Source organism: Macrobrachium rosenbergii, chromosome 12 (assembly GCF_040412425.1).
Source record: "Macrobrachium rosenbergii isolate ZJJX-2024 chromosome 12, ASM4041242v1, whole genome shotgun sequence".
NCBI classification, from domain to species: Eukaryota; Metazoa; Arthropoda; class Malacostraca; order Decapoda; family Palaemonidae; genus Macrobrachium; species Macrobrachium rosenbergii.
In genome coordinates, this window is record NC_089752.1 from 114,026,081 (window position 1) to 114,053,346 (window position 27,266).

The 27,266-nt window shown below is 37.5% G+C and overlaps 2 protein-coding genes across 3 annotated transcripts in view; both read left to right on the forward strand.

The window, feature by feature from the left end:
* LOC136843909 (uncharacterized) overlaps nt 1–8,232 on the forward strand; it is a 110,765-nt gene extending 102,533 nt beyond the window's left edge. For both annotated transcript variants that reach the window (XM_067112820.1, XM_067112819.1), the window contains 4 exons: nt 1,857–1,973; nt 4,504–4,647; nt 6,423–6,532; nt 7,508–8,232. In XM_067112820.1, coding sequence (XP_066968921.1) covers nt 1,896–1,973; nt 4,504–4,647; nt 6,423–6,532; nt 7,508–7,916 — 741 coding nt within the window. In that variant the 5' untranslated portion in view covers nt 1,857–1,895 and the 3' untranslated portion in view covers nt 7,917–8,232. The remainder of the gene's footprint in view (nt 1–1,856; nt 1,974–4,503; nt 4,648–6,422; nt 6,533–7,507) is intronic.
* Nucleotides 8,233–14,176: 5,944 nt separating this feature from the next.
* Nucleotides 14,177–21,878, forward strand: LOC136843910 (uncharacterized). Its single transcript, XM_067112821.1, has 3 exons — nt 14,177–14,898; nt 16,984–17,309; nt 19,342–21,878. The coding sequence occupies exons 2-3, from the start codon at nt 17,008–17,010 to the stop codon at nt 19,454–19,456; spliced, it is 417 nt and encodes a 138-aa protein (XP_066968922.1). The 5' UTR covers nt 14,177–14,898; nt 16,984–17,007; the 3' UTR covers nt 19,457–21,878.
* Nucleotides 21,879–27,266: the final 5,388 nt, after the last annotated feature.

Genomic DNA, 27,266 nt, shown 5'->3' on the forward strand with positions numbered 1-27,266 from the left:
ATATATATATATATATATATATATATATATATATATATATATATATATATATAGGCAACAGGCAAGCGGCAAATGAATCATCAGGAGATCCATAAGACGAGAAGTCTTTAAGGTTCTATATTAAGAAACGTTTCGTGCAATCTTTTGCACATCATCAGTCTGCAATAAATTATAAACAGCAGTTCAAACTAAAGTTAAAATAATTATTCTACTGACAGTAAAAATTTTTTTATAAAGTTAACATAAAAGCTGCATATTTTATAAAAAAAAAAATATTAAAATTCACCAAGTTTGTTAAGAAAATTAAACTACTTTTCAATACAACGCAAGAGGGAAGAATGGCCTGAAGAAACGTCAATGCCCAGACAACACCTTGAGCGAGAGAGAGAGAGAGAAAGAGAGAAACCGCAGAAGTGTTACTATTCAAATTAGGGGACAGGTGCTTTATATATAATGACTCAAGGGTAGTTAAAAAAGGCCGTTTGAACTGCTGTTTATAATTTATTGCAGACTGATGATGTGCAAAGGATTGCACGAAACGTTTCTCAATAATGAAGACTTCTTGTCTTATGGATCTCCTGATGATATATATATATATATATATATATATATATATATATATATATATATGTGTGTGTGTGTGTGTGTGTGTGTGCGCGCGTGCGTGGGTACGTGTGTTTATAATTTGAAAACTGTCATACCTTCAGCAGGGTCATGCGGTAAACAGAACTCCCATCAACAGTACAACAGACACCACATTACGCAGTGTGCCATTCTCCTTATCTTACAAAAACTCTACCCCTTCTGATAATACTATGTCGTTCATCCTAAAAACTCCAATTCGCAAACCTATTATCCTCCTCTACTCTTTCCACATGGCCAGACCAAGTTAACACACTGAGCCATCTTTTCACATATGCTAGTCTTTTATAGTCTCTATTCCTTCCTTCGATGCTCTTTCTAAACTGGTCCTATCTGATCTTTCATGTCTTCTTTTATCCCATTATCCTTCTTATTACATGCAATATTGTGCACCGTTCTCCCCACCGTTAAGCAACACAGACACAAATTGATAATACCAATGAAGGTATCGAAGATGGCTAGAGTGTAGGAAAAACAAGAATATGTTAATATTCATTGCCTTTCTAAACCATATACTCTGCATGCTTTTAGTGCCTTACAGTAAAGAAGTAATTTCATTGGTGGTTCTACAGTGGCCTTTATTCCTCACACCGCTGGACTGTGGAACAATCTCCCTGAGGATGTCGTGTCATTGGAACTTCAAAAGTTCAAGCGAAGATGCAATGCAATACTACCATAATTCCATTCTCCTTGCATTTGAATACATTTTTTATCTATTTATTAATTTGTTCAGCTATGTTTTCCTTTTAAGAAGTGAGATCTCTTCGTTCTTTATTTCCCTTGACTTTCTCTTACTTCCTAATGAACGCCGTTTTCTTTGGAAGCTTGAATCTCAAGTCAGTGGCCCCTGTGGACTTGTTCCATATGAATAGGGTTCATCCTCTGAATAATAATGATAACAGTAATAATAATTATCTTGATGTTGTTTGACAAGTATATTCATAAGTAGCTACTGTCTAGTGTAATATCATTGGGACTTGCCTTTCATTTCCGCGTCTCTCCAGTGGTGGTAGGCTTACATTAAACTTGACATGAGCCATCAGGAGACTATACTGTAGATGTGGTGAGGCGTCAAAGAGAGTTTGAAGGCGGTGTGGTCTCCGGACTCGGCTACCCCCAACCAGCCGAGACGATGAATGGTCTGGTCAGTGCTGGAGTTGGGTTTAGTTCCAGCCATGATAAATGACTAACGATGGCGTCTCTCCTTCCCGCAGATCTACGGCATCCTAAAGGCGCTGACAGCCTACGAAGGAATGTGGGATCTTCTTGGAACACAGGTCTATTACTGTGACTACTCCTCTCTTGTTGCTGGTACCCCGTCAGACTATCAAGTAAGCAATCGTGAGCGAGATACGCTCATGCTGTCATTCTCGTCCAGAACAGCACGGAGGTTACGGAATAAAACCCCCAAAAAATAGAGCCGTGTAAGACTGACTACTTGCCAAGACTGAATACTTGCCCCCCCCCCCCAGAAAAAAATAACTAAGGGTTTTGCAAACCTTTAACACAGAGCTGTAAAATATTAAGCTGAGCACCTGAAACTATAGAGAATGATTTCAAGGGGGGGAGTTACGCCTGGGTTTGGGAAACAGTTCCCAAGACTTAATTACAATGAAGTTTCATGATAATTAATGGTAAAGTCAGCTGGAAGATGTAATTCCAGTAGATCTGAGCAATATCGCCAAAGAATTGGTAACCAGAAAACTAACTTCACGTCAATCTCATTTTTTCTTCAGTTAAAAACATGTATTCTACTTGGAAAAGATAATATAATCAATTAAACTGCATTCTTTAATGATATATGTATATATACATATATATATATATATATATATATATATATATATATATATATATATATATATATATATATGTGTGTGTGTGTGTATACATACATATATATATATATATATATATATATATATATATATATATATATATATATATATATATATATATATATAGACCTGTTAATATTCAGCAGAAAAATTATAATGTATAACATTCCACTCATCTTCGCGTCTTCTTGCCGAGTGGCAGTAACATTATTAGCATAAATTAGCGTTTGAATTATAAAGTGATGCACACGTTTGGACATTGCTGGAGAGCATTTGGAAAATCCTGCAACATAATCTAGCAATGTATTCATCAGTATGTAAAATTAATACCGGAAGATATGAACAAATATCTAAATATATTTACATAAGAACCACCCACACGTTCTCAGTAGGCTCTATAAACTCATGTCTTCTCAAAAATGTCCTCAACGATTTTTATGTGACTAAAAAAATTTATAGAACTAACATTTTCACCGAGCTTATGGTGGGTCTACCACGTAAATATTCCCCGTAGGGCGTTGGTGCCGTCAGTGCACCTCACAGCGTGTGCTGTAGGCGTTCCTAAAGGTTCTTTGCTGCAACCCCTTTCATTCCTTTTGCTGTATCTCCGTTCGTATTGTCTTTCTTTCATCTTGCTATCCACCCTTGCCTAAGAATTATTTCACAGTGCAACTGCGATGTTTTTCTCCTGTTATACTTCTCAAACCTACCTACTCCCAATTTCCTTTCCAGCCCTGAATGACCTTACAAGTCCCAGTGCTTGGCCCTTGGCCTAAACTCTATATTCCATTCATGCCACGTTAATATTATTTAAAAAGCCGAAGTTTTTCACACTAAAAGTCAAAGGAAAGTCCACTTCATTTTATGATGGGTCAAAAAGACATTTGACAGTCTGACTTAAAGTTAGGTCAGCTAAACTTCCTATTTATGGCCTAATGACTCCTCTGACTAAACTCATTTTAGCTTTTATTGTCATTACTTTCTGGTAGTAACAAAGTACTGTATCACAGAAACTTCTTTGATAGGCTTACAGACAATTCTGTGAACGTACTTAATGGCCCCGTCAACCGCCAGGTAGTCATTGAGAATCAAAGTACGAGAAAAAAGGTCACGTAATATGACCAAGAATCTTAAGCTAGTTACCCACTGCTATAAAGCGTTTTCTTGGTGTCACTTCAACTGAAAGACAGAAAACGAGAAACCTTGATATTTTGGAGGACTGGTCATCGTAATTTTTTTTTTTTTTTCTTTTACGTCAACGCTTCATTCCTTGCATGTAATGATTTTAGCGATTATTATGCTCATCACATAGCATATATACTGTATAATCATAATGATACGTAAGCTAACACACACACACACATATACTCATATATATATATATATATATATATATATATATATATATATATATATATATATATATATACGTGTGTATTACTACAGTATATATATATATATATATATATATATATATATATATATATATATATATGTGTGTGTGTGTGTGTGTGTGTGTGTGTGTAGTTTGCAGAACGACAGGACTACCTCTGAACGGGAGCTTAGTCCATTGTCTCCGATGTTTAGTGTTACTTTCGGGGTGTCCAGGGGTGCTTCACGGATTCTCTAAACTGTTCGTAAAATTCTTATTATGGTGACTGGAAGATTCATGATCAGAAGTGTTGACGGAGTCAAAAAGAAAATGTACTTTCATATATAACCCTCTACAGTCGTAAACGCATAGCTGCATGCCTACTAATGATTATTTTTAACGTTTAGAGTTCCATTCACTCGCTATAATACCTCTTACTTTTAAGGTGATTACCATTTCCTGTATTTTGAATTTACAATACACCAAAATAACATGACGCCATTCTATAGCTGAAGAGGCATAAAGTCGCTTGTTAGACTCAGAGAAAAAGCAATTCTAAGCACAGCTATGGATTTTTCTCGTACCTGAAAGTTGAGACCTCCCTGTCCCTTCATCCGAGTGACCTCACGCAAAGCCCTTGGTAAATTTCAGTGTGCAAAACAGACGCTCTACTTATTCTGGGACGAAGAAGAGGAAGATGACGAGGAAGTCGCCATGTTGTTGTCTCGTATCCCAGCCCTCGACTGGAGCAAACCTGTGTTCCTCTGTGGCACGCCTCTCAGTCTAGTAAGAAAGGTAAGTTGGCCAATTGTAAGTGAGCGTGAAGGATTCGAAGGACGCTGTGAAACCCTTCAGTCTTCGTACAGACTTCCTTTAAGGACCTTGGAAGACGGAGGAGGATTGGACAGAGTATCGTTAAAGCGTATCAAGGGAGCAATGACTGAAGAAGTATTCGTAGAAAAGAGGAGCTTTAATAGCGTAAATAATTTTAGTTATTATTATTATTATTATTATTATTATTATTATTATTATTATTATTATTATTATTATTATTATTCAGCCGATGAACCCTGTTCGTATGGAACAAGCCAACCACTGACTTGGAATTCCAGCTTACAAAGAATATGGTGTTCATTTCGAAAGAACTGACAGCAGTTAACGGGAAATGCAGAAAGAGGAGATCAGTTATAAAAAAAAACAGATAAATAAATTAATAAAAATGTAAGTAAAGTATTAAAATGCAACGAGAAATATATTAGGTAAGACATGACTCACGGATGAAGTGCAAGGCTGTTGATTTAATCTTGCGCAGGAGAAAAAGAGTCAGACGATTGATGGAGTTGATGGTATGCGCAGGTGTTGCAAAGAAGCGTGTTCATCGAATTGATCAAGGGACAGGTCGGCTTTCCACAATCAGGCAAGTAAACATTTGCTGATATTCGCTGAAAGGTCGCCGTAAATTATAGCTTTCTTTTAATTTCAATTTTTTTTTAAATGTTCCTATTATATGGATTGAAGAGGAAAATTCATGCTTTATGCACACTCACTCTAAACACACTTTAAGTCACGTACAGAAACTCACAGATACACACGCGTGTGTAATGTATATGTATGTGTACTTACGTTTATATATTTAAATATGTATGTATACATAATATATATATGTGTATATACATATATATGTGTGTGTGTGTAATTGTAATGACCACAATGACCTCTTAACTTCTCGAATTCTTCGCGCTTTTTCGGATACGCTTGTCACTACAAAGCCGTAAGATCCAAGTGCAAGAAATATGTAGATATTATGATGTCCGGTAGCGGGAAACGAACTTGGGTCCCGTAATCACAATGGGACCCGGGTTCATTTCCCGCTAAAAGACATAATATCTTTATATTTCTTGCACTTGGATCTTAAGGCTTTGTAGTGACAAGCGTTTCCAAAAAAGCACGAAGAATTCGAGAAGTTAAGAGGGCATTGTAATATTACAATTACATATGTATCTGGTAAAAAATGAACAGTAGATTCTACATTATATATATATATATATATATATATATATATATATATATATATATATATATATATATATATATATATATATATGTATATATATGTATATATATATATGACCACCTCATTGAAACTGAACTGTATTTAGCGGAGATATTTATTCAGCAAAAGTTACAAGCTTTCCAGGGCTAACATTCCTCATTGTCAAGTATCCGGATACTTGACAATGAGGACTGTTAGCCCTGGAAACCTTGTAACTTTTACTGAACAGATATCTCCGCTAGATACCATCCACTTTCAGTGAGGTCCTGTTAGTAATTGTGTTAATGCGCAGATAACTGTTAATATAGATATATACATTTATATATACATACACACACACACACATATATATATATGTAGACAGAACCCTTGAAAACTCAAATCTCATTTGATTTCATATTTCCAAGGCTCTTTACTATAAATCTTTCAGGGCGGGATTTGAGTACATTAGGAAACTAATTCCCATTATGAAGAACATAATGTATAGTAAGGTCCTAAGTGTCTTAATCTGCTCCAGGTTGAAAACTTCGTCACTACCGGTTTGTTGGGCTACGGTCTGCTGAAGCCCAGTGAGGCGATGATTCTCCAGATGTACTCCCTGTCTTCTATGCCCAGTATTGACATGGAGTAAGTGATCCTAAGCAGGCAATATACCCAGGCATTACAATGGACTGCTTAGATACTGACCGTTGATTCCCTATATGTTGTCGATCCGTGTCTGTATGTCAGCAATGCATGCAGACTCACAATAATATATATATATGTAATATATATATATATATATATATATATATATATATATATATATATATATATATATATATATATATATATATATATATATATATATATATATATTTGTTTATTTATGATATTTGTATGGATATGTATACACACACGCACACTTGAAATAATTGGAAAACATTATACCCTTACTCAGTCCACATCTGTCAAAAAATTGTTGACAGGAGTTACGTGTCTTTACGTCTAGACGTTGCTCTTCCTACACAAACTTGAGAATGACCTCTCTGGTCTGCGACAGTTAACGACGATGCACTAGACTTAGCAGTGGTTCTCAATCTTTTTTCAGTGATGGCACCCTTACTAATGTAATCATTACCGTGGCACCCCTCCTTCACCATGCCCCCATATCGCATGAACTAACTTCTTATTTAATGAATAAAATTATTTTCCATACTACATATATATATATATGTGTGTGTGTGTGTGTGAATGTATTACAGTAGACACACTGATAATAATTATATGAAGACTTCTGCAAACCTTTTTTTTTTTTTTTGCAAATGTTCACTGAGATGATCTTGCCAAGACAAAACTCATGACAATCTTGCGGCACCCCTAGGCACTGTCTGTGGCACCCCAAGGTGCTACGGCACCCAGTTTGAGAACCACTGCACTAGAGAGAGAGAGAGAGAGAGAGAAATGACTTTTGTCAATCAGACATTTGAAACCTCCATAGGCATTTGAGTTTAGAAATATAGTGATAAAATACCAAAAATCATGACAAAAACCAAAAAACAAAATTTGCGCGCAAACCCTTCCCACTGACCGAATGAAATCATCACTCTGACGTGTTTTCAGACTCCCAGAAGGCTTCGAATTCCGAGATCTGACGGAGGAACACGCGGAATTCCTCTTAGACCACTGGCAGTACAAACACATCAGCACCCTGCACAGATACAGGTGCATGAGGAGGACTCTCCCAGGCGTTGGCGTCTTCAAGACCAGCCATGGAAACAACAACGGCGAACCCGTCGCCTGGGCCCAGCTGTCTTTTTGGAACATGTACACGAACACGTTCACTCTGCCTCAGTATCGTCGCCAGGGCCTGGCTGCCATGGCCACTTTGGCCCTGGCTCGAAAGTCCCTGGAGAAGACGGGAGTGGCGCTCGCTCCCATATTTCCTGATAATGTGCCGTCTGCTGAAATGCATCTGAAGTTGGGATTCAAGCGGTCTGTAGTCATTGCCAACCAGAGCTATTGTCCGTGAACCACGGTTTGCGGTTATCTGGAAGATTTCCGAAGCAGGTAAATCATGTGATATGACGACTTATATCCCTTCAAGTGTTTACTCTCGCACGCTACACTGGAAACAAAAGATGACTGTAAGGAGGAGAACATCAGCAGATAGACTCTTCATTGTTAGAACACTCAATGAATATTCTACCCCCTACAAATATATGGTTTATATAGTTTATGTGTTTATAATATAGGAAGCTATGTAAAGCCGGAGGGTGGCCACAGACCTAGTTTTTATAGATATGTAAAGACCTTCTGTATTAAATTAGAAATAAAATGGGCGTACCATTTCTCACTTTCATTTCAGTATTTTATGCTATGCTTAGCTAGAAAAGCACTGCCAAATTCCCAATACCTAGAATATGTATATAGAAAAACAATAAATGTTTTGAAACACGAATTACCATCCACGTTTACTTCAGCTTTCAGGTGACAATTAAATGGAAGAGTAAAAAAGTAAAAAAATGCGCAGATGTTTCTTCGGCGCAATCGAGTTTTCTGCATGAGCAGCGGCCCTTGAAGCTTTCAGCCACGGCCCTGTGGTTGCTGTCCCATAGCGTTGCCAGACTTACGATTAGGGCTAACCTTAACCTTAAATAAAATCAAAACTACTGAGGCTAGAGGGCTGCAACTGGTATGTTTGATGATTGGAGGGTGGATGATCAACCTACCAATTTGCAGCCCTCTAGCCTCAGTAGCTTTCAAGATCTGAGGGCGGACAGAGTAAAGTGCGGTTGGACAGACAAAGCCGGCACAAGAGTTTTCTTTTACAGAAAGCTAAAACCTGACTCGCAATTCGTGAAGACTTCCTCAGACCGGTACAAGAAATGGCAATAAGCGCCAGCATTAGTTAACGTACCGGTGTACTGGTAGTAAAAGTTCTTAATGATTTTACGCACGAAAGGTTTAACGTGATCCTGATATTGCCCTAAATGCTGATATGGTCAAACTTCTCTTATCATCTTAACCGGCAAAACTCCCTGCTTGCTCTGGGTTATTCCTGCTTTCAATATGAGAAAGTTTGATTTCCTGCGTGCGTCTTAGAAGGATATCCTGTTTGTCCATCTTCAATTGCAGCTCCCTGCCAATAATGCCGTCTCTTGGGATGGAGATCTGCATATCGAATATTCCGGAGACTTCAAATGTATCTGATCATAACAGAGTGGAAACTTTTCCGAGAAACGCTTCGGTGGGTCGACAAAGAATTACGATTCGTTTGATCCCGCGAAACTATGACCTGACCCAAATTTCTCAGAGAGAGAGAGAGAGAGAGAGAGAGAGAGAAGAAGAGGGTTGGGAGGTTTCGGGGCCCTGGACAGCGGATGAATCTGAGCTTATTTGAATCTTGAACCAAGTAGGCGACTCTGAAGTCAATTGTCCATCCTTAAAACCAAATTGATAATTGAATATGATTCCTTTGCGCGGATTTACCATTAAGACCTTGTCATTGATGGGGAAAGTAGACTGCGCTTGTAGTGAACTGCGATGCCAGCCATTGGCTAGAATCAATCATCCGGCACTTTTCGAGTAATTAGTAAATATTGTTTTTTGAAGAAAGGTTACTGTAAGGCCTATTTATTACTCGCATATTGAAAATCTTGTGGATGTAATGCCTTACAGATATGGTTGTTCTACGGACGTAGTTTGGTTATCCTCTCATCAAGTGCCTGTTCAAGCTATGTTGTAGTGCTAACGTGCTTGCTAGATATCTTTATCCTTGCTCTCTCTCTCTCTCTCTCTCTCTCTCTCTCTCTCTCTCTCTCTCTCTCTCTCTCTCAGGGTTTTACAATGGCAAATGTGTTATTCCCGTTGTTTTTAAATCAATAGTTGTATTGAATTGTTTTAGATGAAATGTGTCTTGCAGAAAAAGGTTCCGCACAGATACTTCCATTGTATACATCGAGACATGATTGTTTTTCCTTTCCATTGATACTGCCTTTTACGCGGTAGTCAAAAAGAAAAATACATTCTATCACAATCCAATTTCGATTAACTTTCAAAACAGTGAATGTCAAACAGGAACCTAGATCTAAAATATAAAAAAAAAATTCTTAATTTGTTTAAATTAAGAATTTTTTTATTTTATATCTAGGTTCTTGTTTAACATTCGCTATTTTGAAAGTTAATCTAAATTCCTAATTACTGATGTAATGATGTTCAATTGAACGTTGGAATCAAGCCAATGAACTCTGATATGAATATAAAACGCATATTTTCTTAAAATGTTTATCTTCTACTTTAAAGTGCTTAAACATATTTAATAAATTATCTACATGCCAGCTCACTAGCATTTCGTTAGAGCCCTTGACTTTTGTCCACGTAAACTGAGGGACCCTTATATAAGATTTACAATACTTCTTCAAATTTTGCAGTTCACTTAGGGAGTTATGACTGGGCACCTCACGATTTGTATTAAGCATCTCATGAACTACTGACTGGGAAAACAGCGTGTAGAGAACAGGAATAAAACTAGAAAATATGTTAGTGATTTCGAAAATGTCTACGCCCGTTACAAACAGTCCGTCGGAGACCAGACTGAAAAGGGTATTGAAAATAAAAGAACCTTTTGTCATTTAAATGATCTGTCACGGCCTTCCTCCCGTTTCCAAATGATTTACTCGCCTTTCAGAGAAAAAAATTATGTTTCATATCTCTATCTGCATGTCCCTTTGTCACTGAAAAATAGAAATACTTTTTTTTTTTATTCGCCGGGACGGACTTTGCATCAACATGGCCCCTGCTTCAAATTAATCATTCAGATGTATGCAGAAATACTTCATGTTATTCCGTGGACGTTTATTTAAACGTTTCCAACGTTCTCTGTCCGGGAATGGCTTGAATTTGGTTCCTGTTCATGCGCTGTTCAGTCTAGCCAATACAGGTCATTTCGTCATCATTTTTATCAGTGATAATAATAGACATATAAATACTGTATATTGAATGTATTGTTGTCATCAATAACGACAGCAATTTAGGTAGTAGGCCTATCGTTTATTCTCAATTTGATTACTTTTCCTTGCCACACCTGAATTCCTATATAAATCATTACATCACATCCGTCTCATTAGTGGTTTTGTTTTTATATTTCCCTGTACCCTCTCTTCATAATGAGCACCATATTCTTTGAAAGCCTGAATTTCAAGTCGATGGCCCCTGTGGGCTTGTTCCACATGAATAGGGTCCACTTTCTGAATAATAATAATAATAATAATAATAATAATAATAATAATAATAATAATAAGAGTTGCTTTATTACAGAGAATTTTTAGATGACTGAGACATACGTACGCATTCATTCATTTTGCGCCTATTTGTACGTCAAAAGGCCCTTTCTTCTCAAATACGCCTTGTGACGATTGCACTTCGTGCATATTATAGGACCCTTTTAGACCTGGCCATTCGAACTGATTCAACTGTCTGAGGCCACATTTTTTCCTCTCCCTGTGCCAGAGATGTCCTAAGACTGGACGAAAGTAGAAATGAAAGTATGTTAATATCTGATTTGGTGTGCATTTGTTTGTCATGCATTGTTGTTTGTCATAGCATCGTTGTTTGTCATAGCATCGTTGTTTGTCACAGAATCGTTGTTTGTCATAGAATCGTTGTTTTTCATAGCATCGTTGTTTGTCATAGAATCGTTGTTTGTCATAGCATCGTTGTTTGTCATAGAATCGTTGTTTGTCATAGAATCGTTGTTTGTCACAGAATCGTTGTTTGTCATGGTATCGTTGTTTTTCATAGCATCGTTGTTTGTTATAGCATCGTTGTTTTTCATAGAATCGTTGTTTGTCATAGAATCGTTGTTTGTCATAGAATCGTTGTTTGTCACAGAATCGTTGTTTGTCATAGCATCGTTGTTTGTCATGGTATCGTTGTTTTTCATAGCATCGTTGTTTGTTATAGCATCGTTGTTTGTCATAGAATCGTTGTTTGTCATAGAATCGTTGTTTGTCATAGCATCGTTGTTTGTCACAGAATCGTTGTTTGTCATAGAATCGTTGTTTTTCATAGCATCGTTGTTTGTCATAGAATCGTTGTTTGTCATAGCATCGTTGTTTGTCATAGAATCGTTGTTTGTTATAGAATCGTTGTTTGTCACAGAATCGTTGTTTGTCACAGAATCGTTGTTTGTCATGGTATCGTTGTTTTTCATAGCATCGTTGTTTGTTATAGCATCGTTGTTTTTCATAGAATCGTTGTTTGTCATAGCATCGTTGTTTGTCATAGAATCGTTGTTTGTCATAGCATCGTTTTTTGTCATAGCATCGTTGTTTGTCATAGCTTCGTTGTTTGTCACAGAATCGTTGTTTGTCATAGCATCGTTGTTTGTCATGGTATCGTTGTTTTTCATAGCATCGTTGTTTGTTATAGCATCGTTGTTTGTCATAGAATCGTTGTTTTTCATAGCATCGTTGTTTGTCATAGAATCGTTGTTTTTCATAGCATCGTTGTTTTTCATAGCATCGTTGTTTGTCAAAGCATCGTTGACTGTCATAGCATCGTTGATTAAATACCCAGAGGTATAGCGACGTGTGCAACATAAAGAGAGGACTCCATTTCGTGCTCATTTTGAATGAAAAGGTATCTAAGTTTTGTATCATTACCGATTTTAGACAGATGATATTAAAACATTTAACATAACTATGTTAAATATGCTTTTAAATGAAAATGCTTTTTTGAGTTCACAAAAGCCTAATTTAGCTCATCTCTCAAAAGCGAAGCATTCTCAAGTTCTGAAAATATTTCCCAGTCAGCTATTACGAAAGGGCTATAATGACCAACCCATGCAAAGCATCATTTCTTAATGCACCACTCTGAGGAAATAATGACGAGGCATGTCGCAAGGATACCTTAATACGGATTTTTCCTAGATAGTGACCCCCACGGGTTTTAAAAACCCGGTAAGCATCCACCTTTGCGGCGTGTTTAGTACAAGCCCGTTGGGGATGACCGTAAACACATAAACAAAAGCCTGTCAATGTCATAAAGATGATGACCCCTAAGAAATATTAGTCCTGGATAACGACCCACGAAAACTCTTGGGGGTCACTATCTAGGAAAGATCCCTTAACACGAGAGTCGAGAAAGATTTGGAAACAGTTAGTGACTCACAAAACAGAAAACGGAAACCCGGCTGTGTTCGTGACTGGTAGCTTTGGCTCGTGATTTTAAATGTTCTCGCCAAGACGGCAAGTTAGGACTTTGAGGACTTTGACAAACTAGATCCCCACGGAATAAATTTCCGGCAGAGCTGCCATGTTAGTGGCTTGCGTGACAGACAGGAAAACGGGACAGGAGAGCGAGGAAGGTATTTCTGGCACTTTCAGAAAAACCTGCGTATATCATCCACAACGAAAAAAATTTACAATCAACTATCGATTAAAATATCAGTATGTACTCTGTATATAATAGTATGCATTTACAAATATATGTATTTTTCTATATATATATATATATATATATATATATATATATATATGTGTGTGTGTGTGTGTGTGAGTGTGTATATGTATATTTTAGTGTTATATGTACGCAGGTTTAGAATAAACCAGCTTCCTTTTCTGAACATCCCTTGCTTAATAACGTTCAAACAGCCCGCGATTCCTTGAGATAGTTCCCATGATAGTTTCTCAATATCTAAAAGGTTCTAAATACTTTATCCTAAGTTTCCTCGGTATATTTGACAGCAAATCTTGACTGCCGATAAATCATTTTTAACATCCCGTCTTATATTCCAAAGTACTTAGAGATAACATCTGTCAAAGATTCTATTCACTAACTTTAACATTTTTCCAGTCGAGGTCTCGAGGATTTAGGTCATAAGTTAAGAACGGAATTGACAACATGTATAGTTCTGCCCCGTTGGCGGTTAGTACCGTCAGTGCACCTCATGCGGTGCACTGTAGGCATTACTTAAGGTTCTTTGCAGCGTGCCTTCGCCCCCTAGCTGCAACCCCTCTCGTTCCTTTTACTGTACCTCGTTTCATATTCTCTTTCTTCCCTCTTACTTTCCACCCTCTCCTAACAGTTGATTCATAGTGCAACTGCTTTGAGGTTTTCCTCCTGTTACACCTTTCAAACCTTTTACTGTTAATTTCCGTTTCATCGCTGAATGGCCTTTTAGGTCCCAGTACTTGGCCTTTGGCCTAAATTCTATATTCAATTCAATTCACTTCAAGTCTATGTATAGTTCTGATATTGCAAATAAAACCGTGGAACTCCAAGAGAGAAATTTTCCCTAATAAAACTTCGTTTGCATTCGACAACCTATTCTATAAACCTTTTTTTTTTTTTGTGTTGTATTAGATGGAGATATACTCGCATCATTTGTTTGGATACGATTTCGTAATAGGTCCATACTTGCAATACCAGCTACGGTAGTTTTAGGACATAACTCGAAGAGTCAATTATTGTACACTGATTCGAGTGATGTAAGTTAAAGCATTACTACAGAAGTGTGTGGGTGGCAGCCCATGTGTTTGCCCAATAATTTCTGCCAGCATTTTCATAATACTTGCCGAAGAACAATGCAAATGGTACTTGCAAATTTCAACTATGTGAAGAATCGTAATGATTCAGCAAGCACGGGTAGCTTGCAGAAGAGTCCGCCGTTAATTAATAAAAAAAAAAAAACACGCATCTGGCACCTGTTGCTCGGCACTGTGTTCTCTAAAGCTCAGCTGAAACTCGACCTAAAGCAACAATTTAGTCGGAAACTTACCTTTGTCGCGTCCGGCCGCGCCGCTGTCGCGTCGAGAGACATTTCCATGTGCTACCTGTATCTCGCCCCTCGGGAATCGACAAATGTGGTCAGATCCGCAGTGAAAGTGAGGTTATATCGACGATATCCTACTTTCTGAAAGGGGAACTTTCTACGAAAGCTGAGACATTGATAATACCCAGGAGCGCATTCTTCATATTCATATGACCGGGAGTGAATTTGGACAGGCAAGGTAAGGCTATTCTGTTATACTTTAAGAATATTTTTTTTATATAGTCATTTATCACATATTTCTTTTGAATAATTTTACTTCATTTTCCTTTTCTTTATTGTCCATTTAAATAACTTATTGAAGATCTGAAGCACTAGCAGGAGAGAGAGAGAGAGAGAGAGAGAGAGAGAGAGAGAGAGAGAGAGAGAGAGAGAGAGCGAGAGAGAGAGAGAAAGTTCAATATTAATATAAAGAGAAGGATATGAATTAGTCTTAAATCAACCAATGTGTTGAAACTTGAAGCGGGCAGCCAAGATGTCTGTCTATCTGTGTGTGTGTGTGTGTGTGACTGTCTCTCATACCGCCCCTTATGTGTCATTTCATAAATTATTTTTATTCATCGAGTTATAAAAAGAATGGATTAACGCTGCTCTTCTCTCTCTCTCTCTCTCTCTCTCTCTCTCTCTCTCTCTCTCTCTCTCTCTCTCTCTCTCTCTCATTTCACTTGATTACACTACGAACTGCAATATCATCAGAAAAATACGCAATGTAAATTTCTTACGTAAACGAGAAGTTATTGAGTAAAAAAAAAAGTTCATAAATTTCAACTCAGAGACGATGCTTGATAACATCAAGACACTAGAAGACAACCCACATCACTAGAGTTTTCCTGCTTTTAATAAACTATTAAATAATCCAAGGGAATATTTTGCCTGTCAAGTCATTAATGTGAAAAGTAAGAAGTCCGATTTAATTCGCCGCATAAATGAAGCGAACAGCGTTTCAACGTGCGGTCAAATCAGTCATTAAAAATTGATATCAATATTGCTTGTCTGTTATGCTTCACATAGCTAACCTTGTAGGTGAGTAATGCCGTCAATGCACCTCACACGGTGCACTGTAGACATTACTTAAGGTTCTTTGCAGCGTCCCTTCGGCCCCAAGCTGATACCCTCTTTCATTCCTCTTCCTGTACCTCCATTCATATTCTCTTTCTTCCATCTTGCTATCCACCCTCTCCTAACAGTTGTTTCATAGTGCAACTGCTTTGAGGTTTTCCTCCTGTTACACCTGTCAAACCTATCTGGTCTCAGTTTCCCTTTCAGCACTGAATGACCTCATAGGTTCCAGCGCTTGGCTCTTGGCCTAAATTCTATTTCCATTCCATTCCATGTAGCTAAAGTTTTATCATTCACTTTTATAAATAATAGCTGTAATCCTGTAATCGCAATACGCAAGTCATTAATATTAGACGATTACTGTACGTGCAATTAAGTACTTCAAGAAAATTCCATTCACGAGGAAAGCTCCTCGCTGAAACTAATTACGCCGGAGAAAGTCTTTCCTCGCTTTCTCCATGTTTTCATTAAAAGGCCTACTTAGGTGAATTAGGCTCTGAAAAGCCTAGGCTTAACCAGGACGTCGCGATGGCTGCTCATTTCGTCGTAGGCCTATAGCTTTAGGCCTAGATGAGTGAATAGAAATTCCAGGGCAGTTAATGGGAGGTACACCTTTTTTTTATTTAAGGACAGGATTTGAAGTGGTCAGGTTCTTGGTTCTGTGGAATGTCGAAAAAATGCAGGCGTGTTATCATTTATTCTTGAATTTCTCATATTTCTATTTCTCAAAGCCAGTTAGTTTTGGTTATTAACTTAAAAATGAATAGCATTTGACTGAAATGCTAACATGTACTATGAAATAAATTTTCTTGTAAGCGGGGATGGAAATACTTTCCAAGGATCATATGTAATCCTTTCTTGCAATTTAAAGGAAAAATAGCATGCTAGCAGGGGAAAATACACGTGACAGTTGGTAGGGAAAACAATTAAATACCCAGTTTTGAAAAGAAACAATTTTCTCATTGAAGAAAATAATACAAAATACGATTACAGATTGTTATTTTTGGAGAGAGAGAGAGAGAGAGAGAGAGAGAGAGAGAGAGAGAGAGAGAGAGAGAGAGAGAGATACCATTCCATAACCTTTCGACTGATTTGTTCCATAATTCTAATGTGCCTGCAGATTATTTTCTTGAAGAGAGAGAGAGAGAGAGATACGCTTCAATAACCATTCGACTGATTTGTTCCATAACTTCCAATGCACCTACAGAAGTGGAACACTCCAGCCTCAGAAATGTCCTCACGGAGCCACCAGCCCTCTCCTCAAGGATCGAGCAAGGTCGCGAGCCAATCCAAGACGAAATACAAAGGTCTCTTCACCTCGCAGAACGCCCCGACCTCCAGGGCCTACTGCGTCCTGTTCAGCTTCTTCGTGGGCGTTCTCTTGGTCACCATGGGCTCCGTGTTCTACCACGTCATCCTCAACCGCCCCATGAGTGGCATGCATCCTATTCATACCCCGCCGATGCCACTGGCGTGCGCCTTGGTAGCTGCGGGGATTTTCATGGTCCTCTTAAGCGTCGGCATTGTTTGGCGGTAGGTCTCTTCATTTACACTAAAGAATGTGCATGTAATTATATTGCGAGGGGTAAATAACTTTTATTCTTTATTTATCTTATTTATTCATATTTTACTGAGCCTTGTTGTAGTTACATTTCATACGTAGAATCCTTCGGTTTTGAGGGTTGCTAAATATACCAAAATTCATAAACACTCTGGTAGGCGTTGGTTGGCAGAGGAAGTATTCAAAATCAGCGTTTGAACATTTCTGTGCTTCAAAATGCACACTTTTTTTTTTTTAATCCGTCATCGGTACACAAGCAATATACCAATTAGCTCTTAGTTACTTCCTTCTATCATTTGATTCCCGTAGGGGGTAGTCCGTCAGTGCACCTCATGCGGTGCTACGTAGGCATTACTTAAGGTTCTTTGCGGCGTGCCTTCGGCCCCTAGCTGCAAACCGTCTCGTTCCTTTTACTGTACCTCCTTTCAATTCTCTTTCTTCCCTCTTACTTTTCACCCTCTCCTAACAATTGATTCATAGTGCAACTGAGAGGTTTTCCTCCTGCTACACCTTTCAAACCTTTTACTGTCAATTTCCGTTTCAGCGCTGAATGACCTCATTGGTCCCAGTGCTTGGCCTTTGGCCTAAATTCTGTATTCAGTTCAATTCAATTCTATCATTTGATGCTTTTCACTTGAATCAAAAGTCTTAATGGTCCTTAACCCACACACTCTTGGGAAAGGTTATGTTCTTCCCTAATGAATTATTTGCTATGGTGTCAATAATCACGAAGAATCAAGTACAACATCAAGAATATAGTTTTAAGCAGAATATGAATATTATACCAGTGTCATACACGATTCTTCGTGAAAATAGATAAATTCTTGCTCCATTGTTCTACCAGAATGACATCTAAGTCAACACTGACGAAGATAGATTTACAAGTTTTTACGATATGCATTTTCCAATATGGTACGCTGCCGTTTCGTGTCATTTTTTATGTCGGTTTCAGTTCCACTAAATGTTTGTCGATTAAATTCATACAAAGACATCTGTGCGTCCACGAACCGAAATACGACTGTAAACTGTGAGAGAAAGGACAAGAATATATCGTTTTCATATCCCTATTCGCACTGCTCTCATCATTTTCAGAAATGAAATTTCACAGAAAGATATGTAAGTTCCTCTTCTTGGTAAAGCTGAATATGTTGTATATATGTTTAGTTCCTGGACAAAAAAGAGCAATACGGGGACTGTCTTCGTATCGAAATGAATCCATGAAAAAGTGAAAACAACTGAAATGAAAAATTGGATTTAACTTCGAAAATTTTTTTACCCGTTTCACCTTCATTTCGTCCAAAACAACACGAGGAAAATTGTTGCATGCTGATTCTGAAAAAGGGAATGTGTCTCTGAAACTGCTCTTGGATGTCAGAGGCCAACCGTTCCGGCGAACGTAATGTGCAATAAGCGCAAGTTCTAAAATTATGACGTCATCAATTATAAGAGCCGTTGTAAGGACATAAACATACTTTGGCTCGCAGAAAACGTTGGACAGTCGAAGAATCGGGTTGTGGTCGTTATCTTTATTGTGTTCTTGTGGGATCGATGTGAATTTCTTTGAAAGGAGAGAGAGAGAGAGAGAGAGAGAGACAGACAGAGAGAGAGAGAGAGAGAAGTAGTGGCAGTATTTTGAAAACGAATGCTTCGGCCGGATTGGGATGGTTTGAATGTACGTTCAGTTTCTTGCCTTCCAAGGCCATGGTTTACGTTGTATTAAATTGTACGTATGACAACATGATGCATTTAGAACCACACCACCCACTCCCCTTACCACCCCTTACCTTCCACACCACCTACCCCCCTCCCCCGAAAAAAAAATAATAACTGATTATAAACTCTGACTCAAACGAGAAAAACTTGTCCTTCTCTTGACAACTCCGTAATGCAAAAGATTTTACCATATCGGGAGGGTTATCTAAGTTCTTGATTCTAAAATCGTCGTTTTTCAATTCTAAAACCGTCCTTTATTTTATTATTATTATTATTTTTTTTTTTTTGCAGATATGGGTTGGACGATGGGGACGATTCCCTGGAGGACGACGTGCAAATCTTCGCCAAGGACGACGTCCTGGAGGAACAGCGGCGTCACTGCAGCCAAAAGAAACTTCCCGTCTGAGTATAACCCTTAGTTATAGACAGGCAGAGCAACACCGGTTTTTGTTTTTTCACGCCCGATGCTCCGTAAGACACAAGAATTCTATGAAGAGTTTTTGCTGAAGAAGAAGAGTTTGAAGTTTGATCCTGTTGTTATTATTATTATTCTGATGCTCCGTAAGACACAAGAATTCTATGAAGAGTTTTTGCTGAAGAAGAAGAGTTGAAGTTTGATCCTGCTATTATTATTATTCTGATGCTCCGTAAGACACAAGAATCCTATGAAGAGTTTTTGCTGAAGAAGAAGAGTTGAAGTTTGATCCTGCTATTATTATGATTCTGATGCTCCGTAAGACACAAGAATCCTATGAAGAGTTTTTGCTGAAGAAGAAGAGTTGAAGTTTGATCCTGTTATTATTATTATTATTATTATTATTATTATTATTATTATTATTATTATTATTATTATTATTATTATTATTCAGAAGATGAACCCTGTTCATATGGAACAAGTCTACAGGGGCCGCTGACTTGAAATTCAAGCTTTCAAAGCACATGGTCTTCACCTGAAGGGAGTAACAGGGTGTGAAGGGACATACAGAAAGACATTCTTGATTTAAGCTGGATAAGACCTTCTATCAAAAGGAAGGTGGAAAATGTAGCTTGAGCTTTATTGCCGTTTACGAAAGCACCCAGTGACATTTGCAGCCAAGGATTAAAAAGAAAGAAAACTTGCCATCAGTTTTGCGCCCCGGACCCATTTTCCCGACATGTAACCGAGTACCGGGATCTTTCCCTAAAGAAAGCTGGTCGCCACATCTTAAAAACTAACCATAGAATTGTCTTGAAATTAATCTCATTGTATTTCCCCACCCAAATTACTGTGAAACTACTTATCTAGCCTAACCTAATCTAGGGTCATGGCAAAAAAGCTGGGGCTGGTGCAATACTAGCATACATCTGAGGATTTTGCATCCAGGACAAGTTTCGAACGAGAACAAATAGCCACGTTATGCAGTGGGAGACAGGGCAGAAACCGAACCAAGTCCCTGATACGAGGTTTCGAAATGTTTTTCGAACAAGGAAATTCGAACTGTCTTCTTCTGCAAAATGCAAGAAATGTCTCACAGGTTTTCACGACGACCCCTGTTGTAAGGGAAGCTCAAAACGAACAATCAAAAAGCTTAACTGATGTCGTTCACTGCCAGTACATTTTTCCTCAAATGACGAAATGAAGATGGCAACATCAGCTCTCAGGCCTTTTAAATATTGACAGAGATGAATCATACAGAATACTCATTGACAGATCGAGTTTACACAGCCAAATGAAAATGCATTATCATGGTATTTAGAATTTTAAGGTGTTCCTTCCCTGCTGCCACACCAGAAAGCGGGAATGTGTTCTATGTCACTGATTCGTCAGACTGTTTTGTTCTGGCATTTAAAACCATCACAGTTATTGAAAAATATTTGATAATCAGTTCATCTCAAAGTCTCTAAACTAGAGCTCATTAAGTCTGATTATGCTAATGATACCTATCTGAGAGACAATTATGTTCGGAGACTATTTTCAATATGACGTAAGTGTTTGCAAAACTGTTATTGTATTTTTAATTAAACAGGAATGGCATTTAGTCTTCTCTATGATTTAGTTAACTGCGTTTGACATTCATGCTTCACATTTCGCCTTCAGTTGTCATTTATTATGCATGCTTCATTCCAATGATAACTCCCGTAAGGGGGTAGTTAGTGCCTTTAGTGCACCTCACGGGGTGCACTGTAGGCATAACTTAAGGTTCTTTGCAGCTCCCTTCGCCCCCTCGAGCTGCAACCCCTTTCATTCCTTTTACTGTACCTCCATTCATATCCTCTTTCTTCCATCTTACTTTCCACCTTCTTCTAACAATTGCACCTTCCAAACCTTTACTCGCAATTTCCCTTTAAGCGCTGAGTGACCTCATAGGTCCCAGCGCTTGGCCTAAGTTTTCTATTCCACTTCATTCCAATGTTAACCATATTTAAGTTTTCTATTCCACTCCATTCCAATGTTAACCATATTTAACCATAATGTAAAAAAATAATAGAATATTAACTTAAATTAGCCAATGAAATCAAAGCGACTTTTTTGTGTACTAGACTTCCATGTAAATGCTGATAACAATATCCATTACTGATGAAACATTGTATCCTCACTGTCGTAAAACATATAGACTATTATCAAACAAAAACTAGCACGCGTTTGTATAAAGAGCTTTTGACAGTTTTTCACTAAATGCAGATCTCAAAAGTTATTGATATTTACAAATCAAAATGGGTCTCAGAGTAATGGTCTAGTGTTAGTGATCTTGCCTTCTGTGAAGTTTCTCTTCCCATTTTCGTGGGAAACCTGAATGGTTTCATTTAGAGTTGTATTTTTATATGGAAATAAAATATTATCAATTTTAGATTTGTTTTACATTCCTTCAGTTGTAGAGGAACAATTTTATTACTCAACTCCTCCGTGAAGAGAGTTTTAGCTGAATTCAGTGGGTATAATTTGAACATCGAATGCAGTTATAATAATAAATTATTTATTAAATAAATAAGTAAATGAATTACTGGAGACTGTTACCTGGAGGCTAACACGACAGGTGTAACAATAAAGAATAAAAGGCAATAACATTTCAGTCTGTATCGAAATAGGTTAATAATTTTCAAGACAATCTGCTAAAAAGATTTGTTTCTTAACGGTTGCATTGGTGACAGTAGACCTATTCAACTCGGCCATCAAAAAAGATTTGAGCGGATTGACTGTCTAGCGAAGTGAATGTATGTCTACAAAAATGTACAACGAGAAAATGCTTCCCACCTATTCTTCGCATCTTGGAGGAGCGAGATTTAGGCCTAGTGTCGAATCTTTTTGAATAATTCAAGCCCCGTACCCTATTCTTAGTCATAGGCCTACTGGAAGAAAATTTCTGGCCATCCCTGTGCTCCGCGAGGTTTCTATTGCTTGTTTTCTCTTAAAGCATTTAGGTCATTTGGAACATTCTTTCACCAATAATTCCCTTGAGATTTCTTTAAATTTTATATCGTAAAACTTGTAGAACAGCTGGATGCTGATGATAATCGAACATTTAAATAAGACGCCGAATCATACATGATTCCCTGATACTAAAGAGTGTTAGGAAGATTAAATAATTTGAAGGAGCAGATGTTGAATTAAAGCCCATTTTTATGGTTTGAAAAATATGACGTCGTTACGAGGTGCTCTATGAGCTAAGAGTTCGTGCTGGCATAACGCCAGCTGAATCAAACAATATCAAATGACGTCATACCGGCTTCACGTGCGTGGGTTTTGAACGTCATATGACGTTTTTATACATGTATGCATACATAAACAAATGTATATAAACTATGTACGTATGTGCGTGTATTCATTTTCGTGCCTTCAAAATGCCTTGAAAGGGTGATAATTACCTTAAGTTAATTTTGTGAAGTAAGCAACTAATTTTTTATGTGATTAGTGTAAGAAGAGAAAAAAATCACAGCGTAATAACAAAATATCTATTAGTGCAAGAATTAGTGTAGGCCTAGGTATCCTAACAACACATATGCATGTCTTTACAGAAGAGCAGGAATTTTCGTAACGCTTGCGATTGGACTGAAAATACAATAACAATAGGGAACCAAAAGATGAACTGCTACAAATATCCAGGAATTTAAATACAAGTGCAAACCCTAAGAGAATGTATATATTTTATTTGGAATGAGGAAGCCCACCCCTTCCACCAAAAAACGCCTAATGTTTTAAATCTCGTAAGCATTTGGGCCTCGCTTCATATAAATCTTATCGACTTTTATGCAAATTTATGCAAAATGATTCATGCTTCTGTTTTAATTTTTATTTTAATTTTTATGCCATGGATCCCAGGAATTCCATGCACACACGAAAAACGACAAGCCCAGACGCATATATGTAAATATTGTGGCCAATGAAAACGGAGCTGGGGAACAGACCTTGTTCTGATTGTCTGGTATTTCTGTGTGTCAGTTCTTTGGCCAGTTACAGAAAGTTAACCTTTTCAGAGCCAGTAGTGCCTTTTCGTTGTGGTTAATGGTGTCCATAGCAAGCTCCTGAGGCTTACTTGTATTTGTTGGTGCTTGGTGGTAATATGGTGCCTTCTTTTGTAACATTACTACGGCAAGAAATAACGAAAATAGTCTTTTCACGGCGCCTTGTCTGTGGCCACACAGCTGGGCCTAGTACCATGCTGGCGAGCGTGAAGAGGTCAGTTGTAGTTATGGTGCAATTGTGCTCATTCTGTGGCCACGAGTGATGATGGTGATGGAAAATGAATAACTATGTTCCTACAGAAGTCTTCAGCAGTTGCCGCATTGGTTGGTGAGTGTGATTATTTTTTTGTCTTCATAAGCCTACCCTACTTGTTTGCTATTTTCTTCCCTACGTATCCATCACAGATTTTGTTTGTGTTTTTGTTTGTGTTGTCTCTTGCTTGTGTTCATGATGTTTTCCGTCTTTTTGTTTTTATATTTTGTTTGTGTTTATGATATACTGTATATATTAGTCTTTTTGTGTATGCATTTTGTTTGTGCTTGATATTTTCCGGCATTTTGTTTAGGTTTGTGTACTTTGTTTATAATATTTTCCCCCTTTTTATGTTGTTTATACCTATTGTTTGTGCTTACGAGATTTTCTGTCATTTGTTTATGATTTTATGGTTCATTCCCACGGGCTAGTACTTAAACACGGCGCCAATTTGCAAGTAAATTGGCAGTGGGTACTTTGCAGAATTACAGAATAGGGAGACAGGGATATTCAATGTTACTTAGGGGGTCCAGGGCCTGGCGAAGCCCACCCGGCCAAGTCAGGGCACGGCGCCCCAGGTTAGGTTTGGAAGGCGAGGTCTGGTTAGGTCAGGACACGGCATTCTAGGAAAGGTTAGTCTTCAGTTTTACCCGAACGATGGATTCAACACAGATACCTATTAAGAATGTAAAAACATTGAGGAACGAGAACTTAAGAGTATCGTTATGCAAGTTACAAATATAGCTGATATAGGCTATAGGTAATACTGAAAACTACTACCGCGGCCTGGTTCCCCCCCCGGTAGGCGGGACCGTAATATTTACCGCCTTTTGCTCATATTTTGGTTATTATTTATGGCTTTTGATTGTTTTTATATGATATTTACAATCTTTTGTTTATGTTTTTACGTTCATCCCCAAGGGGCTAGTACTAAACAAGGTGCCCAATTTGCACATAAACAGTTACCAAGCCATAGGGGCGCGGTAGTAGTCTTCAGTTTTACCGGTGTATGTGTTAAAACGAATTGCTATTAGAAAACATTTTAAAATTTCAGCAAAATATTGGGTATATTATATTTACTTTACACCATTACTGGATAATTTGAGTTTCTGTGGTGTGTTGAAAAGTCGCTTTAACATGATTAACACTAGAGTCATTCTAAATTTTGCCGCAAATTTACATTTACCGAGATATTTACCGCCTCATGCTCAGGTTTCAACGTTCATCCACATGGGGCTGGTACTAAACACGGCGCCCATGCGAGTGTGGCTGGTATTAAAGTAAAATTTACTGAATATTTTATAATAATAAAAAAAAATATTTTTTATAATTGAAATTAATTATAATGTAAGACACTATAAGAACAATATTCTACAAGCAAATACCTTTAAGTAAAAGAATAATAAAGAAGAGGTAAATAGAATGGTAATGAACTTTGACCCCGTCCCTGGCAATTTTTAAATTGGCACAAAGAAGCTTTAGGATGCCTGTACCCTCATTAAATGGTTCTTGGTATTTGGAAGAAATACACTTTCTGGCACAGCACCCCCCCCCCCAACAACACTCCTGTAACGTGAAGAGGGCATACGGTTAATATGTAGATATATATATATACATATATATATACTGTGTATGTATATATATCCATATATATATGTATATATAAACATATACTTGTATGTGTCTATTTGTATATGTACATGAATATATACACATATACATACATGTATGTATATATACATGTATATATAAACACATGTATGTGTGTATATATTAATAGATGTACTGTATATGTACATGTATATATACATGTATATATATGCACATATACACGTACATGTATATAGCCTATATGGACGTATATACAAATGTATATCTACTGTACTGTACATATCTGTTGTCGCAGAAGTTCTGTCTCATTCCATTTTGGAAGCGTTTATTTATTTAAAAGAGCAATTTCGTTGAGGTCCTTTCATCCTGTTTAGTATTTTATCGTATGCGAATACAGAAAAGATTAAAAATTTATGTTGTGGGACCTGAATGTGTTTTGTTTCCTCCGTAGGGGGCAGTGCCCCCAGTGCACCTCACGCGGTGCACTGTAGGCATTACTCAAGGTTCTTTGCAGCGTCCCTTCCTTAGGCCCCAAGCTGCAACCTCTTTCATTCCTTTGACTGTACCTCCGTTCATATTCTCTTTCTTCCACCTGACTTTCCACCCTCTCTAACAATATTTTCATGTTGCAGCTGTGAGGTTTTCCTCCTGTTACACCTTTCAAACTCTCTTACTGCCCAGTTCCCTGTCAGTGCTGAGTGACCTCATAGGTTCCAGCGCTTGGTTTTTGGCCCAAATTCTATAGATATGTTTTGTTTCTTCTTACTTATCATAAAATCGAGGCGTACCTTAACGAAACTAATCACGTGTGTATACTGACCCGTTATGTATATGATTACTCAGCGAATAGGATTAAGTTTGCGTGAAGGCGAAGAAATAAATTATCCCTGATAATTGTTCATAATTCAAGAAAACTATTTGTAGTTAGTAAAGAAAAACTAAAGTAATTACACCCCACATCCTTTGAGCTAGGCACCATTTTCTTGCCACTAAATTCCCGGACACGGGGTTATACGAAGTGAGGATTAATTAATGTTTTTTTTTTTTGTATTAGTTTTTTTTTTTGGGGGGGGAAGAGCTTGTGTTTTAATTATCATAGACAACGCAGGACATTTTTATCAGATGGTTCGCTTTATTCTTCTCTCTCTCTCTCTCTCTCTCTCTCTCTCTCTCTCTCTCTCTCTCTCTCTCTCTCTCTATTCATGTTTTTTTTTTTACAGAACGCAAGGTTCATTCCGAATAAATTAACGGTAATAACTGGAAGGCAAAAAAAAAAAAAAAAGTTTCCTACCATCTGTTAAAAACTAAAATAAATAAAAAAATAGAAAACATTTCAAATGTCGTTTCCTGTTCGTTCATTTTTTGAAGTGCGTTGTCACAAATGTATAAGCATTCCATACCAAAAAAAAAAAAAAAAAAAAAAAAAATTCTCCTGACTCCATTAAGTTGTCAGAACCTTGGTGAACGTTGCATATATTTTGTCACGTAAATATCCGCCCTGTCCGCACCGAACTATCGAAAATAAACGAAAAATAACACGGAGATCAGCAAAATTCTGAAGGACAGTCAGCGGGAAAACATAATGATATGTCATTCAGAGTAACTGCAAATTGAACAATGCTCTTGTGGGCAGAACGAGGCTGTTAAAGAACATTAGCATTTATCAGAAGGTCTTCTCTTGCTTAGTCTTCTTTCAAAATGGACGCAAGGTGTGTCTCCATCTTTCGTTTTGCATGCGAATTTTACGTTGGTTTTCTAATAAAAGAAGAAAACTGTGTAGAATTACAGATACCTTGGAGTGAATTGTAACTCTTCATTTAAGGTTTCAGTGCTCCTGAATTACGTGAAAGGTATTGTATATATATATATATATATATATATATATATATATATATATATATATATATATATA